General features: G+C 36.2%; 1 protein-coding gene across 3 annotated transcripts; it reads right to left on the bottom strand.

The window, feature by feature from the left end:
* Positions 1-544: 544 nt before the first annotated feature.
* Positions 545-24,338, bottom strand: LOC143892976 (MATE efflux family protein). Of its 3 annotated transcripts, XR_013255670.1 has the most exons (16): positions 24,038-24,337; positions 22,600-23,013; positions 21,056-21,192; positions 18,509-18,652; positions 18,194-18,372; positions 17,838-17,973; positions 15,512-15,608; positions 11,638-11,738; positions 8,729-8,892; positions 8,096-8,167; positions 7,787-7,903; positions 7,603-7,698; positions 7,375-7,496; positions 5,759-5,816; positions 1,677-1,787; positions 545-1,481 (listed from the first exon to the last, which is right to left on the bottom strand). XR_013255670.1 is itself a non-coding variant. In XM_077397894.1 (15 exons), the coding sequence occupies exons 2-15, from the start codon at positions 22,953-22,955 to the stop codon at positions 1,398-1,400; spliced, it is 1,863 nt and encodes a 620-aa protein (XP_077254009.1). In that variant the 5' UTR covers positions 22,956-23,013; positions 24,038-24,338; the 3' UTR covers positions 545-1,397. The 3 variants fall into 3 exon arrangements, 2 of the variants coding, with proteins under 2 accessions (XP_077254009.1, XP_077254010.1); XM_077397894.1 differs by lacking the exon at positions 1,677-1,787 and having other exon boundaries at positions 24,038-24,338; XM_077397895.1 differs by lacking the exon at positions 545-1,481 and having other exon boundaries at positions 1,506-1,787.
* Positions 24,339-25,890: the final 1,552 nt, after the last annotated feature.

Below are 25,890 nucleotides of genomic sequence, written 5' to 3'. Positions count from 1 at the left end.
CATAGGACATATTAGAGATTTTTTCTCTAATAAATAGAAAATGTTTTGCTAATATGTGTGGGATATTGAGTAATAGAAACAATTTTGCTAAAAACGTGGAATATGGTGAGATTTTTTCTACAATCCAAATATATCACCTTATAGAGAGAGGAGGGGTGCCACGTGGTGCACCCACGTCGTCCAAGATTCTGTTTTACATATTTATTTTTTTTCTCAAAAAATTCTTAAAACACTACTTTAACTAACACTAGACAATAAATTCTTTTTTATAAAATGCTGGTTGAGTGAGTCTAAAGATAATGATGTTTTTTCTAGGAAACTTTTGCTTTTATGTTAGCTTTACTCCTTATTTATAAAGAAAAGTTCTCTACATATATAGATTTATAAAACATGTGAAATACGAGAAATTATATGATGCCCGACCGTCAAAATTGTAAAGGGTGGAGAGAGACAAACCCTCTCTCCCTGGATTTTTAATCCAAGGGAAAGCACCAAGTGAGATATTGAGTAATAGAAACATTTTTGCTAAAAACGTGATGAGATTTTTTCTACAATCCAAATATATCACCTTATAGAGAAGATGGGTGCCACGTGGGGCACCCACGTTGTCCAGTATTCTGTTTACATATATATTATATGATTTACAATCATTGATCGGAAGACCGAGATAGCTTGATTAATGTGCCTTGTAGCCAACCGTCTATCCACAATTATCCCAATCACTTGACTTCCATGCTGGAGACAGAAAGTGATAACTGGTGATTTCCTGTTTGGGAAGCTGTACTACCAAACTTCAATTAGTACTGATTGTACCCACATTCAAAGTTCAAGCTAGTGTCACCGACAATTTGTGAGTTCACACAACTTCAAAATCCGTGCAACTAAACCCCGTCACCCATATGTGTAGTTGAGACCTCTGATCTTATAGAGCATTATGAGGCGGCCAATATGGTCGTGGTTCCATGCTGCATGGACATCCCATATGTACGATACAGGACTAAAAGATCTCACTAGATCTGACCGTTGGATCATCAAGGTGCTAGATTACACAATTATGCAATATTAATAGCTGGGATAGATTAGGAATCTTCTATTCTTACCCTTTCGCATAATAACTGGGTACGATACAGGACTCACGTATTATACAGTTGCCCCTGACTAATGGGCCCTATTAGCCCTTAAATTCCCTAAAAGGCACCTTACTAATAGTGGGCTTTGAAACCCACAATTATCCCTGATTAATATTGTAGTTTCAAGAGCACCTTCTGGATTGTTCAAGAAGACGTTGCAAACCGTATAATAAGAGAATTCCTTTTTCTTCTAGCAGAAATTAGGAAAAATTTAGGGAAATTAGTTTTTCTTAGCCTTGATGGATCATGAGACTAGAAATAGTCTAATCAAAGCTGTTCCCAATGGCATTTGACTTCACCTGCGTTCCCACAGACGACAGAAACAATCACATTCCACATCGCACCCACGGCCTGAAAAAAAAAAAATCATTCGAGAAGAGCCAAACAGTCACAGAGTCTTTGGTAGGTAAGCTGGGGTTTATTAATTTATAGACAAAAAAATGTAACAGCAGAAAAATCAATGATATTGCCACAAACAAAGACTACTTTCAGCTAGATCTAGTCATTCATATGTCTAGAAGCAGTAAATTCAGGGCAAAATCTCACTGCAGATATTAACAATTCGCTCGAGGTTTAAGTGTAAACCCAAAATTGATACGAGTCCCTTCGGCTGTGGTCCCGCAATCAGAGTCTACTCTGTCCATTTCAACTGCGTATCTGGTAGCTGAAGTGGGTTAGGAACTTTCAATACCCAAAAGGCCACAATAAGAAATCCTACACTAGTAAATGTACATTCAACACTAATTAATAACTGAACATTCTTAAAAAGCAAGTTTATTGCATTGTAGCATGGTTTTCTAAGTGCTATGAAAGACAATTTATTCTGGTGGTGAGTGATCATCAATGTAGCAAGTACCGTACGTCTATCATGTTATTGGAGAGTATTTTCACTATTGGTACCCAGTGTTTATAGGCTCCAGGGGGCTTCATTTTAGGCTTCTGTGAAACAGTTACAATTTTGGGTTCTGAGCATGGTTTGAAATTTCGGTTTCGGCTAAAATTTCAGACTCATCCGAAACCAAAATTTCAGGCGAAATTTTGTACACGCTGGCGAAATCCCAGATTTTTTGGACGAAATTTCGGGCAATTTTGGTCGAAATTCTTAACGCATTAAAATATTATTATTTTAATTCCAATTTCGACGAAATTTATTTCGGTTTCGGTACGTTTCGGTTTCTGTCCTCACTGAAATCCGAAATTTCGGATTTCGGTAGAAATTTAAAACCATGGTTCTAACTTCTAGGCGACGAGGGAGCAAAAATCTTGTAACACTAATCTCAGAGATACTGAAAATAATTTCCTCCGTGGATGTAGGCATCCAGCGCACTGCCGAATCATGTAAATCTTCTTTTGTACGGTGTTTCTGCTTTATTTTCTTCACTTATTCCTCTTTGAACTGGGTTTGCATTCACAATAAATTGTAATGGCTACTCAATCTACGGTGTATATACGATCGAAATGGTTCTAGATATCAATGAAAATATAGTAGTAAAATGATGGAAAATGAGGAATTTAGATGAAAGGACTCCCAGTTCAGTTCGCGTGGTCTATTGTTGTTCTGCTATGTGGAATCCTGAAAATTTGACGAAAATTTAAACGTGTTCCCCATATCTTCATTACAATCAAAAGGTATTACAGGCGTGGCTTTAAATTTCTGCCGAAATACCGAAATTTTGGATTTAGGCTGGGACCGAAATCTAAAACCGACGCCGAAATTTAAAAATTGTGTCCAAAATTATAAGATTTTCACCGAAATTTCCACCAAAACCAAAATTGCCATCAAAATTTCCACTAATTTCGTTTTCGGCTGAGGTCGGATGGCAAGGGGAAGGGAGGGAAACAAGACTCGGAAAAATGCAGAAAATCGCAGATCTGGAACCTATGAATCTATGATCAATCTGGACTTGGATAAGCTCTACGTAAGAACTGACCCCGATTCAAGGATTTAAAGTGAGTAATAGAGTTGAATGAACAGATTATTATAGTGACTGTTTCAAAGATTGGGTGGAAGGAGAACAGATCTAAGAATTCACTCTAAATTTATCTAATGATCTGCAACATTATTATTATTATTTTTTGAACAACTGATCTGGAACAATTAATTGAAGGAATCAACTAAAAGAATAGAAACGTAGCATCTCACCACATATATAGATTATCTAGAATAACATCTCACTGTTGTAGATGAATGGAGGGCTTAGAATGGAATGATGAATCGTAGAAGATGAATAGAAAAACACAATATGGTTGATAATGAAAGAACACCAGAATAAACAGCGATCTCAGGTCTACGATGGGAAAATGCAAACTAAAGATCTAAATATGGAGACTTCACCACGACTTCTTGAACTTCCAGATTGGACTCCTAATAACAAATAAAACCCTAAGAGTGTGAATAGTGACATGAAAAAAATGCAAACTAAAGATCTAAATATGGAGACTTCACCATGACTTCATGAACTTCCAGATTGGACTCCTAATAACAAATAAAACCAAATAAAACCCTAAGAGTGTGAATGGTGACATGAACAGTATAAAACACAAACTTCTAGAAACTTCTAACTTAAGACTCGTAGAAATAAAGTAGTCACTCACATAAGTTGTGGACCATGTTGCACCCATCTCGTACTAGCAATAAAATAAAATTAACACCCCCAAAATGAATAAGTAGTGTGTGAATACTGACATGAACAGTAAAAAAACACTAACTTCTAGAAACTTCTAACTTAAGACTCACAGAAATAAAGTAGTCACTTAAATAAGTTGTGGACCATGTGGCACTTATTTCTTCTTCTTTTTCCTTCATAAAAATTTGCTTGCTTCTTCTTAAAATAGCAATCTTTTTGTTCATGCCCAAATTTTGGGCATTTTTTTTTTTTTTGCAATTGAAGCATTGTGGTTTTCAAAGATGCCAACAAAATTTTGCGTCATGTCCAGGCTTTTTACAAATATCAAACAAATTTTGAGAAGTCCTAGAACCATTGCTTTTCTCAGAATAGTGTTTAGAAAATTGAGAAGTTCTGAAATCATTATTACCTTGCACAGAATAGTTTCTATTCTTCCTCCTCAAATTTCATTCTCTTTCTTGTCTTCAAGCATTTTTCCATCTACTTTAACACCTTTTTCTTCTGTCACCTGTTTGTACTTTCGAAGAATAACCTTAGAAGCCTGTGCTCACCTTTGTATGAAAAGCATATGCTCAATTGATTTATCAGCATGACGATTCATTCTTTGTTCATGCTGGTGTTTCAAAACACAGATGCGGGTCAAAACGCAGTCGAAGAAAATCCTAGGACTTGGCAGTCGGCCCGACGCGGCCAAGTACTCCATTGACGCGGCCGAGTACTCAGTTGACCTGGGATATTTAGAATGTATGCTAATGTTTTCAACGATTTTTTAATTAGAAATATCCTCCATAGGATGGCATCTGATTTACTATTTCTACAACTTAAAAAAAATATTCCTTCATGCTTTCAGAATCTTTCATATGAAGAATTTCTAACTGTCTATGAAAAGATTGAAGCTTGATGATTTTTACCTTATCATTACAACTGAATTCATTTTTGATAAGATCTTATGCTTCTTTGGCCTTTGGGGCTCTAATAATTCTTGGAAAATCGTTTCAGAGACGTTTTGTTGAATGAAGAAAAGGGCTTTGGCATCCTTCTTGTTGTCTTTGTGCTGCTCCATTTGATCATCTTCTACAGGATCATCATACCCATTTTTCCCCCAAAACCCAAATGCCTTGAGATGAATAGGGTCTTCATCATAATGCTCCAAAAGTCATAATTTTCTCCTCCAAAGATTGGCATGGTACGTTGAGAATTGTCAAGGCCTCCATTGTCGGTTGCCATGATTTAACACCATCAACACTCCCAGATTTTGTCTATCGTGGAGAGCTCTGTTATCACTTTGTTAAAGTAGGATGAGTTGCAAGTGCAGAGCTCAAGGCTCGATCATTTTCAAGTATAACAGCATTTCCGGAACTTAACATTACCTAGGCTTGACTCATCATTTACTAGACAAGATCTTCCCCCAGCTTATCATTTACAAGGCTCGATCATTTCCTAGATATACTCAATCACTAAACTTAAACTTTCCAAGGCTTAGTCCTTGTATTGCATCATTTCTTGTTTGAATGTTTGATGTATATTGCACGTCAGGTTTAACCCCACAGCAGAAATGTCAACACAATTACTGTACACATAGTTTGAACTTATCTAGATACATTTTTCCATATCATATGCAGTCATGAAGAATTCTTATTGCATAATCCTGCGGTATCTGTACTAAGCAGTAGTAGAAATAAACATATAATACCCAACCAACATCCCAGCCCTCATCTCTGCTATAGTGTTTTTTTATTTATTTTTTCGAAATGGATCTCTGTTGTAGGGTTAAACCTGACTTGCAACAAATACCACATCAAGATATTGAAATTTAGAAATACATAAACAATAACTTTAGAAAGGAAACCCAACCCAGACGGCACACAGCATAATTTTGTCAATATTAAGCAAGAGCACGCACAGACACTGGATGAGCATGCATCTTGCAACGGCACCTAAACAATAATAACATCAGAATATTATAACATTAAAAAATATCCGAATTTTATATTCACTAACCTCAGTTTTCTGGAAATCCTGTTGCAAGAACCACCATGGACCGGTTTTTGAGGCCATCCTGAAGAAACAAAAGAAGAAACATCACTTACTCGGAACATTAAAAAGAGATACATGAATACATTACGAAATTTTGAAAGGACAGTTTCCAGCTTCAAAATTTGGTTATGCCGAGTGTGGTATTCTCCAATGTTGTACATCTAGACAGTGGAAAACGTGACTCCAGATTTCCAGATAGGAGTCACATATTTCAATTATGTGCACATCCCACACGCCTTTCACTACTTAGTCTACAGAAGTACTATGTGTATATTGTTATATTTAGGAAAGTTGAAGCCCTCTCGTCATACATACTCGAAAAAAAGGCACAGAAATGCATTGACACAATGAGGGACTAATTTAATCTGGGTCCCAGACTGATTGATCAGTTAAGATCACACAATCAGTGTTCTTTTGGCACAACCACCCATTGACATTAGGGCCCAATTGGTGGACTGACCAGACAATTGAACCAAGTGTGCATGCAAAACACGAAAACGATGATGTTTAAATGGGAAAAAATCACTATGGGAAATGATGTTGCCCTCTTAAAATTAAGCATCCGCCACGTCAGTTTGTCTTTGTGTGTAATATGGTTGGGTGATGTCTAGGGGGGGGGGGGGGGGGTAAGCTGTGTATCTGTGTGGTCGCAGAGGTGGAGAGAGAAGGCAACAACTGCCAAAGATGGGTATTTTGGTGATGCAGTTTTCCAAGGAGAAGGCTTTTGGAAGATTTCAATGGAATCATAGAAACCATCTTTCTTCTATTTCATTTTTCACATGAAATATAATTAGCCTTCTGACTATAACAGTAAAAAAAAAAAAAAAAAAAAAAAAAGAGGTTCTAAATAGGTGTGGAGAAGGGACGGTTTTAGGCCGGAAAATTGCAGTTTTCCATACACTTTGGGCTGTTCAATTGAAAAACATGCTTGGCTGGTATTTGAATTCGCACTAGGATTTAGCAGGGGCTTTAGAGTCTTTAATCTATCAGTTTGTTCTCCTATTTTGTTATTAAATTTTATATTTTTATATATTTTAAATATTTCAGTTTTCAGTTTTTTCCCAATATAAACATGAAAATAACAAAAAAAAATTAAAATATGCTAAGACACAATTCCCGAGAAATCCATGAGAAATATTTGTGACTATGAATCCGACAAGCTTTGTAGACCGGAGGTGACATTAGTTATTACGTAAAAATCAAGGAGACTACAGCTAAGAAACTTCAGTCAAGGGGTTCTTGGTGTTTTCCAAAGAAAAAACACACCAACCCCCTATTCAAATAACTCAAAATCAAAACACTAAAAGAAGTCTGTTGGTTGCGTGTGAGCGCGCTCGCATGGAGAGAGAGAGAGAGAGAGAGACTAGAAGCTTTCACATTGTGGTGTCTCATAAAAAAATCACGTCACATGAAAAATAGGTGATCTGTTAGGCCACCGTGATGTGGTGGTTTCCATATGTGACACCACCGTCATCATACCAATTCCAATTGACACTGACCATGGAATTTGAGATCAAACCATCAACAAAAATAAAAAAACAAAATAAAAATAAAAAACCAAACCTATGGAGACAACTTACCTCAAAAACCCTGCTACCATTCGCAAGCTCATGAAAATAGTCAAACCTGACCATATACCCGCTAGACCAAAAATTGATGGAGCATATAGCAAAAATGCGGAAGATATCGCCCCAACGAGCATCTGTTCAATAAAAATGTGTTAAAGCAGTTATAGGAGTCTGCCATAACATTCCAACTGAACTATCTCAAAAATATATGAATTTAATACGCCTTGAGACACAACTTACCATGGAGCGAGCTGAATATGAGAAGTCTGAAACACCATAATGGAGACCATCAAAAACAAAAGCTAGAGCGTTGATGGGTTGAGTGGCACTAACAAACTGCAAAAGAATTGGAAGGTAATGGACCAAGAAAATAAATAAAATAAATCCAAATAATCAACAGCCAAAAGTAGAAATGTATAGTTACCAGCAACCCCGACCTAACAATCCGTAGTACTTCCACATCCTTTGTGAATAACTCAGCAATGGAACCAAAGCATGTGCAAAGTATTATGGCTAAGAAAACACCAGCAAATAGTCCTATCTGAGTACAAATGAAAAATAAAAATGTACATCAGATAAGTTATGAAACAAGCACAAGCTAATGCATCCAACTCTTGATACCACAACAAAGAGGACCAAGGAAAAGCCCTTTAATTGAATGTTGACAAATACTGCATTACTCGAGTTGCAACTTAAATTGAAAATAAATAGAAGGGCACAAAAGGACAATCACCTTTAGAACACAATAGGCTATTTCTTTCACTTTTTTGTAGTCACCCTCTGAGAAAGAACTTGCAATTAAAGCCTAAGAAGTAAGAATAAAGAACAAAATGTTTTAGAACATAAAAAGAAAATATGAAGTCAGAATAACATGTATCTGTGATACGGAAAATACAACAATTGGCCATTAAGACTTATAACAGGAGAATAGATGTGCTGAGGTTTTTGAATGGTCTGGATTCAGTTGGTCACAACCATAATCAGTCAAGCAAGTATAGGAGAGCTGGCATTGCAAACATTTAGGTAGCATGGGATGCATAATCTGGAATATAACGCCAATGGAAGTTCGGTCAGATATATGGAATGAAAGAAGTGAAAAAACGTTCAACAAGAACACAAAATCAGCCAAATCAATTGCTATATGCTATTAAAATCCAAGTGTCATTGACCAAGGGAAGTGAAGATTTGTGTTCAAATACGCCATGGTGATGTGTGCTGCAGATAAAAAATGAACATCTTGACAGCCAAAAGCTAAGGAAAATAGAATATGAAAATAAATAAATATACAGTTTTTTTTTCTTCTTTTGGAATGCTATTAGAAATAGTGGTAATTGAAAAGAAGACTTGAAAATGATAAAATAGATACCTGGCCAGACACGGCCAATGCATCTGAAAGGAGGGACACTGCCAACCACACTTGCAAGCATATCTGATGGGCAGCCATTGCTAATGGGCCTTGGCGAGCAGCCATTGATGTGCCCAGGGTCATTGTTATTAGCACTGATAGAGTTCTTCCAAGAAGAAAACCACCTAAACAAGAAATGCACATATAGTAGGGTCCAGTGAGATGCAATTTTTTGCACAGTTCCTAAAACAGACCAAATTCTAATAAAAAAACCCACGACAGCCTCAAAACAGGTCATGGACGAGAAATGATTTGTAGCAAAAACAGGCAGTGAAAAATATCAATGTCAAGGTGTATCGATAAAGATTACCTATTAAAGTTTAGCAATGTTACCTTCTTAAAAAAAAAAAAAAAAAAAAAAAAAAAAAAAAAAAAAAAAAAACTTTAGCAATGTAAGAAATGTATTAATTCATAAACCTTGATTCGATGAGTGGCTTACACTTTCCATGTTGTATCTGCTTAGCAAGTCTATAGCATAGTTCGACTTTTCAAATGTTCCCTAGTTTGATGCACTTGAACTTCAAATACTAGAGTGGTCCAACACCTTACATTTCGGGTTTTGGTTGCTACATTTTGTTCATATTTTTTTATTCCATCAGTGCTCCTATGATAATGATATCATTTATGTAAAAGAAAAATGTTACTTTACAAACAGAGTAATACACATGGCGATATAAAAACATATACCCATAGGACTTAATAGAACTTTTCTGAAGGAATTTTTCACCCCCATCAAATTTAGAGATCATTAATGAGAGCAGCCATACCTACCAAGTTGAAGGGAAAGTTTTATAAGACAGTTGTGAGGCCAGCCATGCTGTACGGCTCAGATTGTTGGGCCACCAAGAAGCAGCATGTGCATAAGATGACTGTAGCGGAGATGTGAATGCTTAGATGGATGTGAGGCCACACAAGGTTAGATCGCATTAAAAATGAAGACATTCGTAAAAAGGAGGGGGTGGCACCAATCTTGTGCAGTCATCAATAAATAACACAAACTAGTGGTACCCAAATTTAAAAATTATAGGAGATGGCCCACATACATCACTGCGAACAACAAGTAACGGAGTTGCAGAGTCATGATGAAACGGGAATGGCCGTTTAGCACTCTGATTCAACCCACAACTCACACGAGACTTATCAATAGAACTCAACTCTGAAATTGTATTGCTTAAATAATCATTTCTAAATAAAGTCCCCAAACACAGCAACATATGCTTAAATAGTCATTTCTAAATAGGGAAAGCAAGGTAAAAATAAATTAATTTACAAATATAAAATATCAAATATATGCACTTTTTTAATTCTGAATTAGGGTTAGGTTGAAGATTTAAAGATGTTTAAGAGAATTTTACAGTGAATGAGAAGTTCAAGATATTTTTTTATAGTCAACTCCCAATTTATCGCGATAATCCACGAGAAAAACATGAGAAATTTGCGAGAAATTCAATTTCTCGTGATTAAAAACATATTTTTATGGCTTAATCAAAGTATCGTAATTTTATCATGAGAAAATGGATTTCTCGCCGATATTGAGGAGAAGATGAGGGAGCACCGCTTAAGTTGGTTTGGGCATATCCAACGTAGGCCTTTGGATGCTCCAGTGAGAAGAAGTGACTCAAGCCAAGTTGATGGAGTAAAAAGAGGTAGGGGCAGACCGAAAACAACTTGGGTAGAAACAGTGAGGAAAGACTTGAGGGCTAGGAACATAACAGAGAACGTGACCTTGGATAGGAGAGAATGGAAGAAAATGATCCATGTGGATGAACCCAACTAAGAGGGCAAGGAAAATAACAGAGAACATGACCTTGGATAGGAGAGAATGGGAGAAAATGATCCATGTGGATGAACCCAACTAGTGCCAGGATTAGACTTAGTCAATTTGAGCTGGGTAGATCCTTTCACCTTCTTCATGAAAATTTTCTAAAGGATTCATTAGCCGACCCCAACTAGTTTGGGACAAAGGCTTAGTTGAGTTGAGTTGAGTATTAATGAGGGCAGCCAAGAGCCAAAACCATGGATTGAAAGATTGTTAGATATGAGACATGTTGAATATTTGGACAGGTGATACAAAATACATTGAGCATCTCCTGTAAAAAGAGCAGTTCAACCCTTATTCTGTTGAGAAATTAACTGTTATAAGCTTAGAGTAAGCTTCTTTTTATTTCATGACTATAAACTTATAGTTGGTGTCCTTTAATCATGCCAATTTGCAACAAGCCTTGGCCTCTATTTCTATCTGATTCTCATTTATAAAATTTTCAAATTGTATGAATGAATGGGATTCTGAATTTTAGAATTAAATTATATTAGTTGCTGCTAGAAATTTGTATGTATTTCTATATTAGGAATTTCATTCTAACCATTTTATTGATATTTAAGTTTTTAGTATTTAAATTTCTAAGTACCAGTTGGCAAGTCATAAAACCAGTTTCTGCGAGTTGTATGGTTGGTTGAGTACTACATTTCATGTCAAAATATGGTTGAATTGCACGGTACTCCTAACTTCCTAATGTCCAAACTCCAAATCACGATCACAGATATAAAGACCTACTAAAGATTTACAAAGTGAATTTTTCCCTGAGAAAACTGAACAAAATGACATAATCTTCCAAAATTTATATTCATCAAAAGGCAAGTCAAGAAAGCTGAAACTTAAATGGCATCAAAAGCAATGTGCAGCCTACTTGATTATTATGTAGCACAAAATTATCTAAGCTAGTCACCAAGGTTATCTAACCAATAAAACCAATGAAAAGGAAGAGTTGAAATCATGACATATAAATCTAAATATATCAAGCTAAAGGGCATTTAAAAACTTGATCCTTCCGAATTACACTGAAAACTTGATTCTTCCCAATTACACTGACCAGATTTTATATAGTCACCGAACTTCAAATCTTCCATCTTGGGAGGTAATAATACAACCCTTTTGCTAAGAAACCAAATAAGCATAAAGGTAATAATATACCTGAAACATTTGAGATTAGATGATTATCAAAACATGTCCGAGTAGGCCAAAAAGATTTAAAAAATAATTCTGCAGCATAATTAAAGAGTAACATGCAAAGCCACATGCTCACATCCATAAGAACTCTCCATAGTCCATATCCAATGCACACTTCTAAATGTGTCACCTTTAACAATATCCAAAGATAAACACTTAGGCGAATACTTAATGAATGTTTCAAGTATCTAATACCTGACATGGTAAGATGCATTCGTTTACATGGTACACGTACGACATTTGTATATTGTGACACTGACGAATCATGACTTATAATGGTTCACATTATTATTGTCTGATTCTGCTCAGCAAAATGAACTATGTCCCGCAATGAAAAAGATATGATTCCACTATGGTTGCAATGAAATGGAGATCGAGACGTCGAGTACTCGAGTTTCCCATCAATTGAAATGGGGGTTGGTTTGTGATGCAAATTCAGTAGCCCCAGAACCAACCAGCACCTAAACTGTTTATTCCAACTCCCCTTGGAGGTCTATCAAAGGAACAAGAGCAAAATCCACGCCTGAAATTGGCCATAGTCGTAACCATGGTTTTAAATTCCCACTGAAACCAGCACGAAATGACGGAAATGTTTCCATTTCCATCCCCATTGAATGATACTGAGACTGAAACATATATCTAAATCAAAATCGTAAGTGCATTAGTGGTATACTATATCAGTGTGTGTTACATAATTATATTTGTATAAATTGCATTTGAAATGTAGTGCATGTACTATGCATACATATTTATATGAATTTCATGTGAAATGTTGTGTGCACTAAATTATCAGACATGCGCAACATCACGTAACTAGATTTTTGATGTTATTAAAGCACCATGCATGGTTGTCTTCCTTATGTGATGATTTCTAAGTGTGTGGTGTTTATTATAGCATTTTCTGAAGTTTCATTTTAAAATTCTATCATTTGCATATGTTTCCAAAATGTTTTCGTGATTTTGCAGTATTTCCAGCGAAATTTCAAACCGGAACTGAAATGTTTTTGTTTCCGCGCACACCCCAAACCCGACCCCTGGTTACTCAACTTACAAATCTAACTCAAGCCTAATAGAAACTTGGAGCTGATTGGGAGCTGAATTCATAATTATCACCCATGAAGTTGCTTCATTTCTTGCAAGAATCAATCATCTGGTGGAATAGTATGAAAGTATTACACTTACGAATTTGGTTTCTACATTATTAAAGAACTACTTTGGTTGAATGAAGTTGAAAGAGTTTAAATACTTAGATCTTTTGACAGAGAAGCCAATGTAGTGGCCATAAAATTGCATGGATACACGTCTGCACGGTGGGAGCAACTTTATGCAACGAGGCTGCAAATAGGAAAACCGAAGAAGAGACCGTAGGAGAAGATGTAAGGCATTAATAGGTAAAATTCTAATTTGATTATAAGCGAACGCTTTCGAATGATTAAAAGGAAGGTCGAAAGGGCTGTTAGAGGGACTCAAAATTGGGCAGTCAGACAGAGGTATCTCACTTGCAATTTGCAGATGATACTTTGCTATTCAATGAAGCTCAAATGATAAGAGTTGGAAATTTGGGTGGAAATCCTGTAAAATCGCAGAAACATATGGAAACATATGCAAATGGTAAAATTTAAAGATGAACACAAATACAGACTTAGAAACCATTAAATAAGCAAGACAACAGGTCATAATGATTTAAAAACATCGACCATCTAGTGTCATGCACTAATGCGAAAGTCTGATAATTTAGTAAATACCAAATTTCACATGTAATTCATATAAATATTTAAATATAATACATGCACTACATTTCACATGCAATTCATAGAAATATAATTATGTAATACATAGTAATATAGTATGGCTATGTCTGATAATTTACTTTGCTTATTCTAGCATTTCTTGAAGTTTCACCTTCTTCGTGAAAATTTTCTAAAGGATTCATGAGCCAACCCCAACTAGTATGGGACAAAGGATTAGTTGAGTTGATTTGAGTTGAGTATAGTAATATTGTATGCTAGTATTACACTTTTTGGTTTATACATTTTGTTCGTTTCAGTTTCGGATTCGGAGGGGTTGAAAACAGAAAGATTTCGGTCGTTTCGTGTCAGTTTCAATGGAAAATTAAAACCATACTTGCATGCACACACTGATATGTAAAAAGGGTTAACTAAAAAATCTGGTTGCATGGCATCAGTCAATAGTGAAGAACTTCCGGAGGTGTTTAAGTAGGTACTTCCAAAATGTAGTACTACCCTTAGGGAGTTATGGTGAGCCCAAGCCAAATGATTGGAGTTGTACAAATTCTGTTTTTGAGTTATGGATGTCTTTTCTTCTTATAGTCTTGCATGGATTATTTTCTACATAGAACCCAATTTAGTAATGGACTCAAGTTCTTAGTGTTTGTAATTTGTACAATTCATTGTTGATTATCTTGCAAATTGTATCCTTTTATCGTTCTCAATGGTTTCTGGTTTTATGGGTCTAAGTTATATTCGAGATAAAACATATTCAAATGTGCTTCAATGCATTCCAGTTTTAGACCCTCACCGGGAGCGCATAATCAGATTTGCATAGCATCTATCAACTTTCTTTCCTTATTTTTTGGTGTGCATAAGAGACAGCTTTGCAATTGGGTGTTCATCACATTGTGAGTCTTTTTTCCTATTTTTTTACGGAACCGGTTAATTGTTTGGCTAGCAATAAGCCAGTAACAAGGTTGTTTTGATAATTTTTTATGCAAGCGATTAATTCTTTGGCTAGAAGTAACAAGGTTGTTTAGATATTTCTTCAGTCAAACATGATTCTATTCCCAAAGAAAAACTAATTTTTTTAATGCCAGTTACCAAACATGATTCTGATAAAGAATTATAATCAGAATCGAAAACAGAATCAAGAATCAAAATCAAAATCAACAAATAGAATCAGAATCATTGCCAAACGCACCCTAATGTGCTAGAACAGAATCAAGAATCAAGAATCAAAATCAAAATCAAGAAATAGAATCAGAATCATTGCCAAATGCACCCTACTGTGCTAGAGAAACCTTGCAGACCATAAATAGTTTGCAATCCAAAAGCTGCATAATTTTTGCTGGAAAGTTTAGCATAATTTTTTATAAGGAGACCATTGTAATAAAAGAGAGGGTGAGCTTTTTGAGGGACCGAAGCCGGCGATGTGGGATTAAAAAGTAGCAGGTAAAGTAGATCTGTCAACAGCGGATATGGAGGGTAAATGAGGACTAAAGGAGAAGGTTTGCCACTCAATCATCCATTTTTCCCTAATTTTCTTTTCTTTTTCTTTTTGTTTGAAATGGAACTTTTCCCTCTATTAGATGGCCTACTTCTATTAATTCATGTCTTTGAGTGATTAATAAAAAACTAAATATCATAAAATAACTTTTTTGCATATGTTACACCAGGCACATACCAAAAGATCCCTCCTTTTCCATACCACAAGGTGTTTTTTTTTTGGGGGTATTTTGGACATTTCGTTTCCCTAATCAAGTGATTTAAATAATGTCTCTTCAGAATGGTATCTGAATTTATGGATGCAATGACAGTTCAGTTTTTAAGCTTTGATACTTATTAACCATAGAAGGCATAGGTAAAAATTAACAAACAGAATTGCTTGATGGCTTAAAAAGAATTCAGTTTTACACAAAACAACATTGAATAGCATGGTCATGCTTCTAAGTTCTAACCATAAGAAAAATAAATGGAGCAATATCAGAGTGTAGAAGGACATACTGAGATGCAACAGTGGCAATGGCAGCACCAGTTACCCCCAAGCGAAAAGAATACATAAGAATGGGAAGTAAAAATACAGCTGAAAGATTACCGACTCCTGCATATAGACAAGCTATAAGTAAGTTGAACAAAAGCGTGGTAAAAAGCAGAAACTTTGAATTGGAGTTAAGGATAATGATGGCTAATCAATTGATAGGGCACATAGCCAATGAAAACTGCAACATGAATGAACACATATATCAAAAAATTTAGAGAACAGAAGCTTCAATTACAAATAAAGGAGACTTTCCATACAGCTAAAAGAACACATGAAAATACTAAATGAAATTTAGAAATTTTGCTTATTTTCTGGGCTCTAATATAAGCTTTTTCAGTGATATGGTATTCGGTTTTGCCATTCCAAAGATTCTTTTATTTTTCATAGTGAAATTAGGTTGCCTTCTATGGTCCCTGCTTCTTTGCATTTTCTTAATGTCCTTCAACTTAACAAATAAAAAACAAGAATTAATGCAATGTTTGTCTTCTTCATAAGGGCAGCTCATTAGTTTGATCCACTTCGTACACATGCCCAGATCCAAAGAATGGTCTACATGGAATGGAAAACAGTCAATTGTCAAGTGCTAATTAAGCAAGATTTTTTTATTTTTTATTTTTATTTTTTTTTGAATGGTAATTAAGCAAGCTATTTAAGATTTTAGAACAGATTAGACTGCAAATCCAGTGCCATAGTTGGAATAAACTAGTAAATAGTAGTGGACTTTCAAGCAAAAATTTTCTAACTAGAGTTCGTTGCCAATTAAGCAAGAGAATTAAGATTGTAGAACAGATTAGACTGCAAATCCAGTGCCATAACTAGAATAAACTAGTATATAGTAGTGAACCTTCAAGCAATTTTTTTTCTAGCTAGAGCTCATTCCTACTCTTAATTAACAAACACAAACTCCAGCAGTTAGGGGCTTGCGAATTCAGTCTCTTATTTAGATGCTATGTACTTTACATGAAAAACCTAAGAGTCAGTTGGTTACATGCAGTTGCCTTGTAGAGTAGAGGGGTGAATTAGAACTGAAGTAGCCAACATGTGTAATAGCAATGAAGTAGTCTCTTCGTAGAGTAGCGATAAGTAGCATTTGGTTGTCAGAGGAAGTAGTTTTCTAGTGTGGAGTGTCATTACCAAAATAAAGGGGCAGCAGAGGTGTCATTACTAATGTAGAGAGAGGAGAGAGAAGTGCTAAATCCCAAGACTACTAGCAAAAAACCACCCTTTTTCATGTAGTTTCGTGAGGGACAAAAGTTAGTCCACATGGGCGGACAAGGGAGAGACAAGGCAAGTAGTTTCCTAGTAGTTTCAATCAAAACATGTAACCAAACACTACATGATGTGATCCGACCGTTGGATCACCATTGTATTATATTTGCACTCAATTATTTTTTGTTTACAATATTGGATTATCCTAGATGTGGGGGATGTCCACACCATCTAGGGCCCACCATTGGACACACCATCCATCCCTTATTTAGTTGGTTAAGCCTATTTTTCCCATTATGCCCTTGTAACTTTATTTGTCTTCCTTTGATTCAGGGGGCAGGACAGTCTTTTCACCTGGAGATTAGAACTAACAAAGAGGGTACACTAAAGACAACATATAAATATAAATTTAATGAGGAGAAGCCCTATTTTTGATGAATTGAAGAAAAAGAACAAAGAAAGGAGCCGCATGTCTCCCCTCTACCTCCCTCCATGCCTCCATGGCGCCTCTTCTTCTTCTCTGCCTCAACCCGACCCAACCCGACCCGAGTTGCACCCCTAATAATATTGCAGCATTATCGCTAACAACCTAATGTGGCCATTACCCATCAAGCTAAAACACCACCAATTTTAGCTCCCCAAATAAGAATTCTTTGGAAACTTTTCATAGTTTTTGGCTTCATGGCATGTATTCTACTATTCTATTGGTATAATATTCGATTCTTTTGTTCTATTTTTTTACCATTGATCCAAAACTCAACAAAACATAAAAACTTTTGATGGACTTCGAAACAGTAAAAGTACAAAGATAAGTCCAAAGATTAATCAAGATACCAGAGTTAAGTTACTAAAGGACTTTGAAAAAATTGTAAACGCTAAAATAAATGTGAGATGTACTAAAAAAGTTGTGAACATTTATCAATACATGAAATGAGTAAAGAGACAAATTGCAAAAATAGATAAGTTAGATGCACTTAAAAAGTCAAAAAAAAACATTTGCAAACACATGAAACAGGCACATTGTGAATGTAACTGTAGGACGTCCAACATAAATATCTCAAAAAGTAGTCTGACACTTGCCTACACATAATAATGGTGTCTTTGTATCCTTGAAACCGCGGAATACACCTTGAACAGCTAGAGAAACTACAACTGCTGGAGCACCAAGAGCTCTTAGTGAAAGAAATTGTTGTGATGGACTGCGCATTGGCGAAGCCTGTTCAGAAAATGAATTTTAGGAAAGTCCTCCCCTGTAAATGATATACCATGTATATGAAAAAAATGAAACATTGTAAAATTAAATGGTAAGAACAGAGAAAAGAACATGCACAGAAAAAAATGTACCAAAAATGCACTAGGAAGATGCAAATGTTACTCAGGAGGAAAATTTCAGTGGAAAATGCATGAAAACTTAAAATATATCATAAATAACTTACTGATGATATGCCCATCATGTTGAGAAGCAATCCAGCTGCTAAGTACAGAACCAAAGCCTCAAAAATGCCAATTCCAGTCGCTAAAAGTAAGGCAGTAGAAACAGATGGTAATTGCTCTCTTCCTTCTATCTCATTGAAAAGGGATTCGCTCTCAATGTTCTCTGCTTGAAACCCCTTATCTGTAGAACAAACAGCCCAAATCAGATGGTGAAATATAACTGCTGTGTCAGAACTGTTTTCCTAGATATTTTATGAATTCCATAATAGATGTTCATAGGGACTGCATTAGAAGCTCTTTCATTATGAAAACTTCACCGGAAACCGATTCTCTGCTGGCCCTTTTTGCAATGTCTTCAGCCACAAAGGAAGTTGTGATGCCAAGTAGAGGAACATTGAACAGCTTTGATATAATGTTGAAGATTGATACACAAACACCGGCTGAAGCCAACTCCACGGGACCTTTTAAATACAACCAAAATAAAATAATTTAAGGACCGTGGCAGGTAAAGAAGCAGTATGGAAAATAAATTGAATATTTTTTATCCAGATATGATTTTGTGGGAAACAATAAATTCCCCAAACCAAGCTCAAATAAACTCCAAACATTTTACTCAATAAACAAGCCAATCATAAGGAACCAGTTATATCAGTCAAACCAGCAAAACTGGCATGCCATTCGGAATCAATCTAACATGTACGATGAACCATGAATAAATATCCAGCCACTAAGTTGGGGCGGGGCCTTTTCTATTCAAATATTATAAGGTACACTCAAATCTCAGAACTTCTCAGAGTTCACTAAATCCAATTTATTCCCCTTTGTCCGTATTACTTCAAAAGATAAAAAAAATATAGGATGGCCAAGTTAGACTACCAATTTCTGGAGCCAAAAATATTGCTGTACTAAAGAGAGAGAAGATTTGTAAAAATATATGTTTCAGAAGGTAAGCTTGGGAAAGAAGCAAGGGTTTTCACCAGAAAATATCAGAGAGATCAATTTTCTCCAGCGGAGAGAGTTATAGCCCATTCCGCATAACAAACTAAACATTTTGAATACTGTTAAAGCACCAGCTGACTCATGGAAGAGCAAAAAAACATGCTCTGTAAACTACTTCACCAAGTAAAAAGGGAGCAAAATTCCATTTACGAATGCAGTCACCTAAGTTCTAACACCTGTCTTTAACAGGATCTTTTCATTCATTGTCGGTAAAAGGAAAATGAAACACAAATAGCCTTTTACATTAGAAAGAACAAACGATGAGATTTTTTATGATGGAAGAAAGCATGTCAAGGAGAGGAGATTAAAGAGAGCGTGGAAATCACGGAAGAAATAAACAAGAGAAATGGATTGAGATCAAGTCTAGACTCTAGAGTGCCTCAGACCACATGAAGGGTGTGCCTTCTTTTTTTTCATATTCTATTTGTTCTAGTCGTGACAAAGTAAAGGTTGCTAGGCAATCAAATAAGCTTAAGATGAATTACCAACCATAGTGCTGATAAGTATTGGGACATGTTTGGGAAACCTGCATAGGCTAACGAGGCCTCAGTCGAGCCTTAGTATAATGATCAGGTTGAATGCCTAGACAATTTTTCCTCGAGCAGAGATCGGGACTTTTGACTAAGACAGAATATATGGAATGCAACTTTAGTAATGTAAGGAGGCAGGACGAGGATATTGTATATATGACTGGGCAGGAGGTACCTAGGAGGGATATCTTTCGCTATCTTGGTTCAATTCTACATAAGGAAGGAGGGATCGAAGAGGATGTTAACCATAGAATAAGAGCAGGTTGGTTGAAGTGGAAGCTTACCTCAGGAGTTCTGTGTGACCGTAAAATCCCTACCAAGTTGAAGGGAAAGTTTTATAAGACAGCTGTGAGGCCACCCATGCTATACGGCTCAAAATGTTGGGCCACCAAGAAGCAGCATGTGCATAAGATGAGTGTAGCGGAGATGCGAATGCTTAGATGGATGTGCGGCCACACAAGGTTAGATAGAATTAAAAATGAAGACATTCGTAAAAAGGTGGGGGTGGCACCAATTGAGGAGAAGATGAGAGAGCACCGCTTAAGATGGTTTGGACATATCCAACGTAGGCCTTTGGATGCTCAGGTGAGAAGAGGAGACTCGTGCCAAATTGATGGAGTAAAATGAGGTAAGGGCAGACCAAAAACAACTTGGGTAGAAACAGTGAGGAAAGACTTGATAGCTAGGAACATAACAGAGAACATGACCTTGGATAGGATAGAATGGAAGAAAATGATCCACGTAGAAGAACCCAACTATAGCCAGGATTAGAGCCGGGTAGATTCCTTCTTCATGAATTTTTTTTCCAAAGGATTCATTTAGCCGACCCCGACTAGTTTGGGACAAAGGCTTTGTTGAGTTGAGTTGAGTTTAGTTGAGCTTGAAACCATACCGAAGCCAAGAGTTAAGATTCTATGAATTTTGACGGCCTAATTTCCGGTTCAATTACACATGTCATAATGGCTAAGAACATTTCATTGTCATTTGACGTGTTTGTACAGATTGAACCTCTAGAACTAAGGCACATTAGAAACTCAAAGAAAACATATTATCACAAAGAAAAATTATTTTAAAAAGAAAATTAAGAAAAATCATTTTACTGACTTTTTTAAAGAAGAATACTTCTGAAACTCAATATCCCAGATCTACCATGATCCTATCACCTCCAACACAACACTCTTATACAGACATTAAATGGAAACCACGCATCACCACATACACTTTAAGATCTTGGCATTAAATACAGTCACACAATGAGAGCACAGACATCACTAATGAGCAACAAATTAAGATCGCCAAATAGCACCATGTAAGTGGTTAACCTGGGGAGAGTACCTAATCTGCCAATATAAGCTGTCTCCATCAGCTGTGCCAATGGTTCAATCGCTTGTCCAACAATTGCTGGTAAAGCAAGAGTTACGACCTCTCGACTGACACTTCCAGATCGTAATCCATCAATTCCCATCGACTCACTGGCAACATAAGAATTTCAAACCTAGTCAATAAAAACGCTACACCTTAGAGGACAATATATATATCTGAACTAAATATTGTATTTACAGAAAAGATGAAAGCATTATACCAAAATAAAGAACTGCACGTGGCACAGTAAAGAAGCATGGATTCCAAGAGTGTGCATCCAGAGCTGAATCATGAAGCAAACTGGATGGTGAAAGAGTTCACCTGGAATCTATGTTGCATCAGTAAGAGTACGAGTGTCGGAATCCGACACGGGTATCGAGTGTCAGATTCGGCAAACCTCAAAAATTTTAAAGAACGATTCTTGGATTCGCCAAAATATTTTAATCAATTCTCAAATTTTAATTTTTTACACAATAATATGGTTATAACAAACAATATATTCAATTTTGTAATAGGTTAGATATAATATTTTATTTCAATTTAAGAAACTTAATATTAGGATGGGTAAAACTCAAAACATATGGTAATTGTAAAGTTGTCATAGTAGCATTCAAAAACAACACATAAAAGAGATCTAAAATTGTCTCAGAGAATCTTGAAGTATTGGAATCCGAGACATGTCCAAGACTCCAACACGGATTCTTCGCCCATTTAGAAGAATCCATGTAACAGTGCCTGGAATCTATGTAACAAAGAGCATAAATTCTTGGGAAGCTAACTTCTAAGGCAGAGAGTCTACCTGCAACTAAGGTTTCCAATTACAATTTTAATTACCAAATTTTTATCTCAAAAAAAATTATTTCTTTCCTTTTTCATGATTTGCATATTAGTAATACAGTCTTGTAGTACTCATATTAACACAGATTTTGAACTGCCAGGTTGTTAAAATCAATAAACAATGACAACAACAGTCAATATAAGACACAACACAGCATGTGTCGTCAAATTCAAGAAAACACCTTTCTATGAACAGTAATCTAATAACCCCTGGATGAACAATGTTATGATAAAAAATGTGTCTAGAGATTTTTCACTACCAGTTTAATTATTACAATAAGTGATTACATTGACAATCGAGCATAAGAAACAACATTGATCCATCAATAATCTAAAGAGGAAAACAAGTTTATAGATGAATATATCGGCAAAACATTTAATGAAGAATCTAAGTATCGCAAAAAAAATTACTTATTACAAATGTGCTGTGTGCAGGTGCAATAAAGTATGGAGAAGAGGCAATGCAAGTGCAACGATGTACATCAAAGTTGTATGAGCAAGAAGAGTTTCCAAAGAAAATATCCCCGCACAGAATCAAGGCTCTCTCCTATCTGAACCCCTTTAAATAAACATTTTACAAACATTCCACCACAGGAGTTTACTATTTTTTGAGATAATAAAGTGCACATATGAAAACATTATGCAACAGAAAAGATTAGCAGTTGAGTCTCAAAGCTTACAAAATGTCCTCCTTAAAACGACGTAGAAGATATTCTTTCTTTGGAACAAATCTCTCCTCTGCATCATATGGGCCCACACCATAATCTGAACGAGGCTGATCATTGACCACAGGAAAAATACGCTTTCTGCGGGAAATATCTGGGGAAAAGAATAGCTTTGCATGGCCAACATCTAGATGGGAATGCTTGGAAATATTTGTGGCATTTACTCTCCTCATACCCCTTTGCATAAGATTATGATGTTGAACTGAACATCTAGGAGCAAAGGACCTTACCATTTTCTTCACTGGTTTCCCTTCACATAGATTGGTTGTCAATCCATTGTGGCATGGACATTTCAGCTGTGTAACCTTCATTTTTTAAGAAACAATTAGTTATCACTTCAGACGCAGGCGGCAGGTGTCAGGTCATTCACTGAGAGACAAGGGAAAAAGTATGTTAAGGCTTAGATTTTCCCTAAATGAGTACCACAGAGATAGAATCCCTTATTACAATTATAAGAAACAGAAAATGCAAGTAATCAGACAGACCATAGGATCAGAGGTGCTACTGCCAAAAAATTTCCATAGCTAACTCAAATATGGAAACAAGACCGACCATATGATCATAAACTACCTGAAATAACACCTCCAATTACTTAAAATACAAAACTATCCCAAATAACAAGTTTAAACACGCACGGAGTCATCAAGATTCCATATTCAAATTTCTACAACTTCAATTCTAAAGACTCCCAACTACTAAGATTCAAACCCTCCACTCGAGAAACAAACGAAAAATGCAGTAACCATGCAATGAGATCTATTTAAACCAGTTCCAAATGTTAAATCTGCTTCTCAATAAATATATAGAAGAAAATTAAAAAGAATGAAATAGAGATTTACAGCATATAACACAATCATACCATTAAGGCGTGCAAAAAAAAAAACATTAAAATCCTAGAAAACCCTAATTACTATCACACGATTGAGAAAATGCGGGGGGGGGGGGGGGGGGGGGGGAACTCAGTCAATTGCAGAAAACAGAGAAAAGTAGCTGAAATTCCAATGAAATTTAAAAGTGACAAATTATAAACTGAAGCGACAATTTCTTTGGTAAAACTAGACAGGAAGTCGCGAAAATTTGAGCTGCGATCAAGATTTGAAAGTGAAACAAAACAGTTTTAAGAAATTCAATTATTCTGAATGGCGAAAGAAAAGGAATGAATTTAAGGATAAGAATTAAGAAGAGCAAAAGTTTAGCTTTCTAGGGTTTAGAAGAACAACATTTTCAAAACCCTGACGGATTCCGTGCAAAATGAAAGAGAGGGAATAATTCGAATAAGTCATGAACAATTGGGTAAAGAGAGGGATTCATGTAATATTAGTCTATTTCATTTGAGTTTTTATCTTGTTTTCTCTGTTTTGACGGTGGATTAAATGTGTTAATAGGGACTTACAAGAACAATTCATGTGTGATTCTCTAATGAATGAACTGGAACGCTGGCCCGAGGCCTGCAGGAAGAGGATGGCAAGGACTCTGGGACTAGGGTTTTAAAAGAGAAAAGAAAAAAGGACAGCGGGGCTAGGGTTTTAAAACGAGAAATAAAAAAAAAGGAACGTGGGGCTAGGGTTTTAAGCGAGAGAAGGGAAGGGTTAAGAAGGGGCGGATGGGGCAAAGGGAGAACGGGGGGCGCGCGCGTGGCTACTGTTTCAATACAAAGCGAGAGTTTTCATTAAGAATATTTTATCGGGGAAACGGGATTTGTCAGATAAATGCGCGAATCGATGGAATTTATTTGCTTGTGATTTTTATGAATTCGCAAGTACGGCCGAGCATCGGATTCGAGGAAATGCCCACCCTATCATTAAGATGACCACTATGTTCTCAACACTAGTATTATTTTTCAAGAAAATGAAGGCGAATGTGATCCAAGAATAGAATCTTTTCTTTTCTTTTCTTTTCTTTTCTTTTCTTTTCTTTTTTTCCGTTGTTAAGCTGGGGTTAGGCAGGACCCTACCAGATATATATTAAAAAAGAAGAGGATTACATAATTCAAGGGGGATTAAAGGCCAAGCAAGGGGGAACAGGCTCCCCAAGGCCCCGAAAGCTAAGAGAGTCACGAGCAATGTAAAATGGGGAACTCCAAAGGAGTCACGGCAATAAGGTCCAACAGTTGAGGCGGGATGACTTGAACTTGAATATCATCTCCTTTGCATATGCAATCCGACTTTGAGAGAAAATCAACAGGTTGATTTCCTTCCCTCCAGAGGTGAGTAATCTTCCATTCATTAAATGTGTTAAGAAGGGATTCAATTCGACCAAGAATCATGATAGCTTTCCAGGGGCATTTAGTCTCCTTATAGATGGTTTCAACAGCAGATAGGGAGTCAGATTCCACCCATATTCAACGAATGTTTTTTGATCTGGCTAACTCGAGCCCATGTTTAATAGCTTGAAGCTCTAGGATGTTAATTTCTGTTTTAGGTTTCGGAGAGGAGAATAGAGCAGTTGCCATGCCGGTGTGATCTCTGATGATGCCGCTAATAGAAGCTTCTGAATCAGTGAGCGACGCATCAGAATTCAGTTTTGACCCCCTAATATCTGGTTTTTGCCAGATGCAGAACTGAATTTTATCATTTTTCTGATAAATTGGGAGATCAAAGTTTTTGGAGAATAATTTGGACTGAGTAAGATCTCCATCATAGTAAACTTTAGTAGGGAATTGCTAGCGTCCATCGCAGAAGGCATTTCACGGCTGGTCTATTGCACGTCAGACTAGCCACCATGCAACTCCCTAGGGGGCCCGTTTGGATACATCATGCATTTGTATTTTGATTTGGATTTGAGTTTTGGATACAAAATAGAGAGAGAGGGAGGTCTCGCTGCTGCCGGAGCAACATCGAGGAGCAACAACAGTGAAGGAAGTTGCCACAAATGTTGATTTCCAAATAATGTCTCGCACAACATATTTGAAAATCGGAATTTTTTGCACTGTTGTAGCAGATCCAGTTCAAAATATCAACTAAATCCAAATCTAAATCTCGTAGGTATCCAAACGTGGCCTAGTAGTATTCTGACGTCTCCCTGGTAAATGAAATTTTTTGTAATTTTTTAATTAAATTTTAGCGATTAACGTTGGCGCAAGCATGTTTTGATATATGCACTTACACACCTTGTCTTTTCACTCTTAATTTGCTTTTGAGAGCATTTTTGGAAATTGAAATAAACAATTGGTGGTGGTTTAATAATGAAAGACAAGGTGAGTTAGTGCAACTATCAAAATATATGGAGCAAATATCAGTAGCTAGC

This window comes from Tasmannia lanceolata, unplaced genomic scaffold, assembly GCF_043159265.1.
Source record: "Tasmannia lanceolata isolate RefF3 unplaced genomic scaffold, GAP_Taslan_0.1 ptg000015l, whole genome shotgun sequence".
Classification (NCBI taxonomy): Eukaryota; Viridiplantae; Streptophyta; class Magnoliopsida; order Canellales; family Winteraceae; genus Tasmannia; species Tasmannia lanceolata.
The sequence above is the reverse complement of the archived record's forward strand: the minus strand, read 5'-3'. Positions and strand labels throughout refer to the sequence as shown.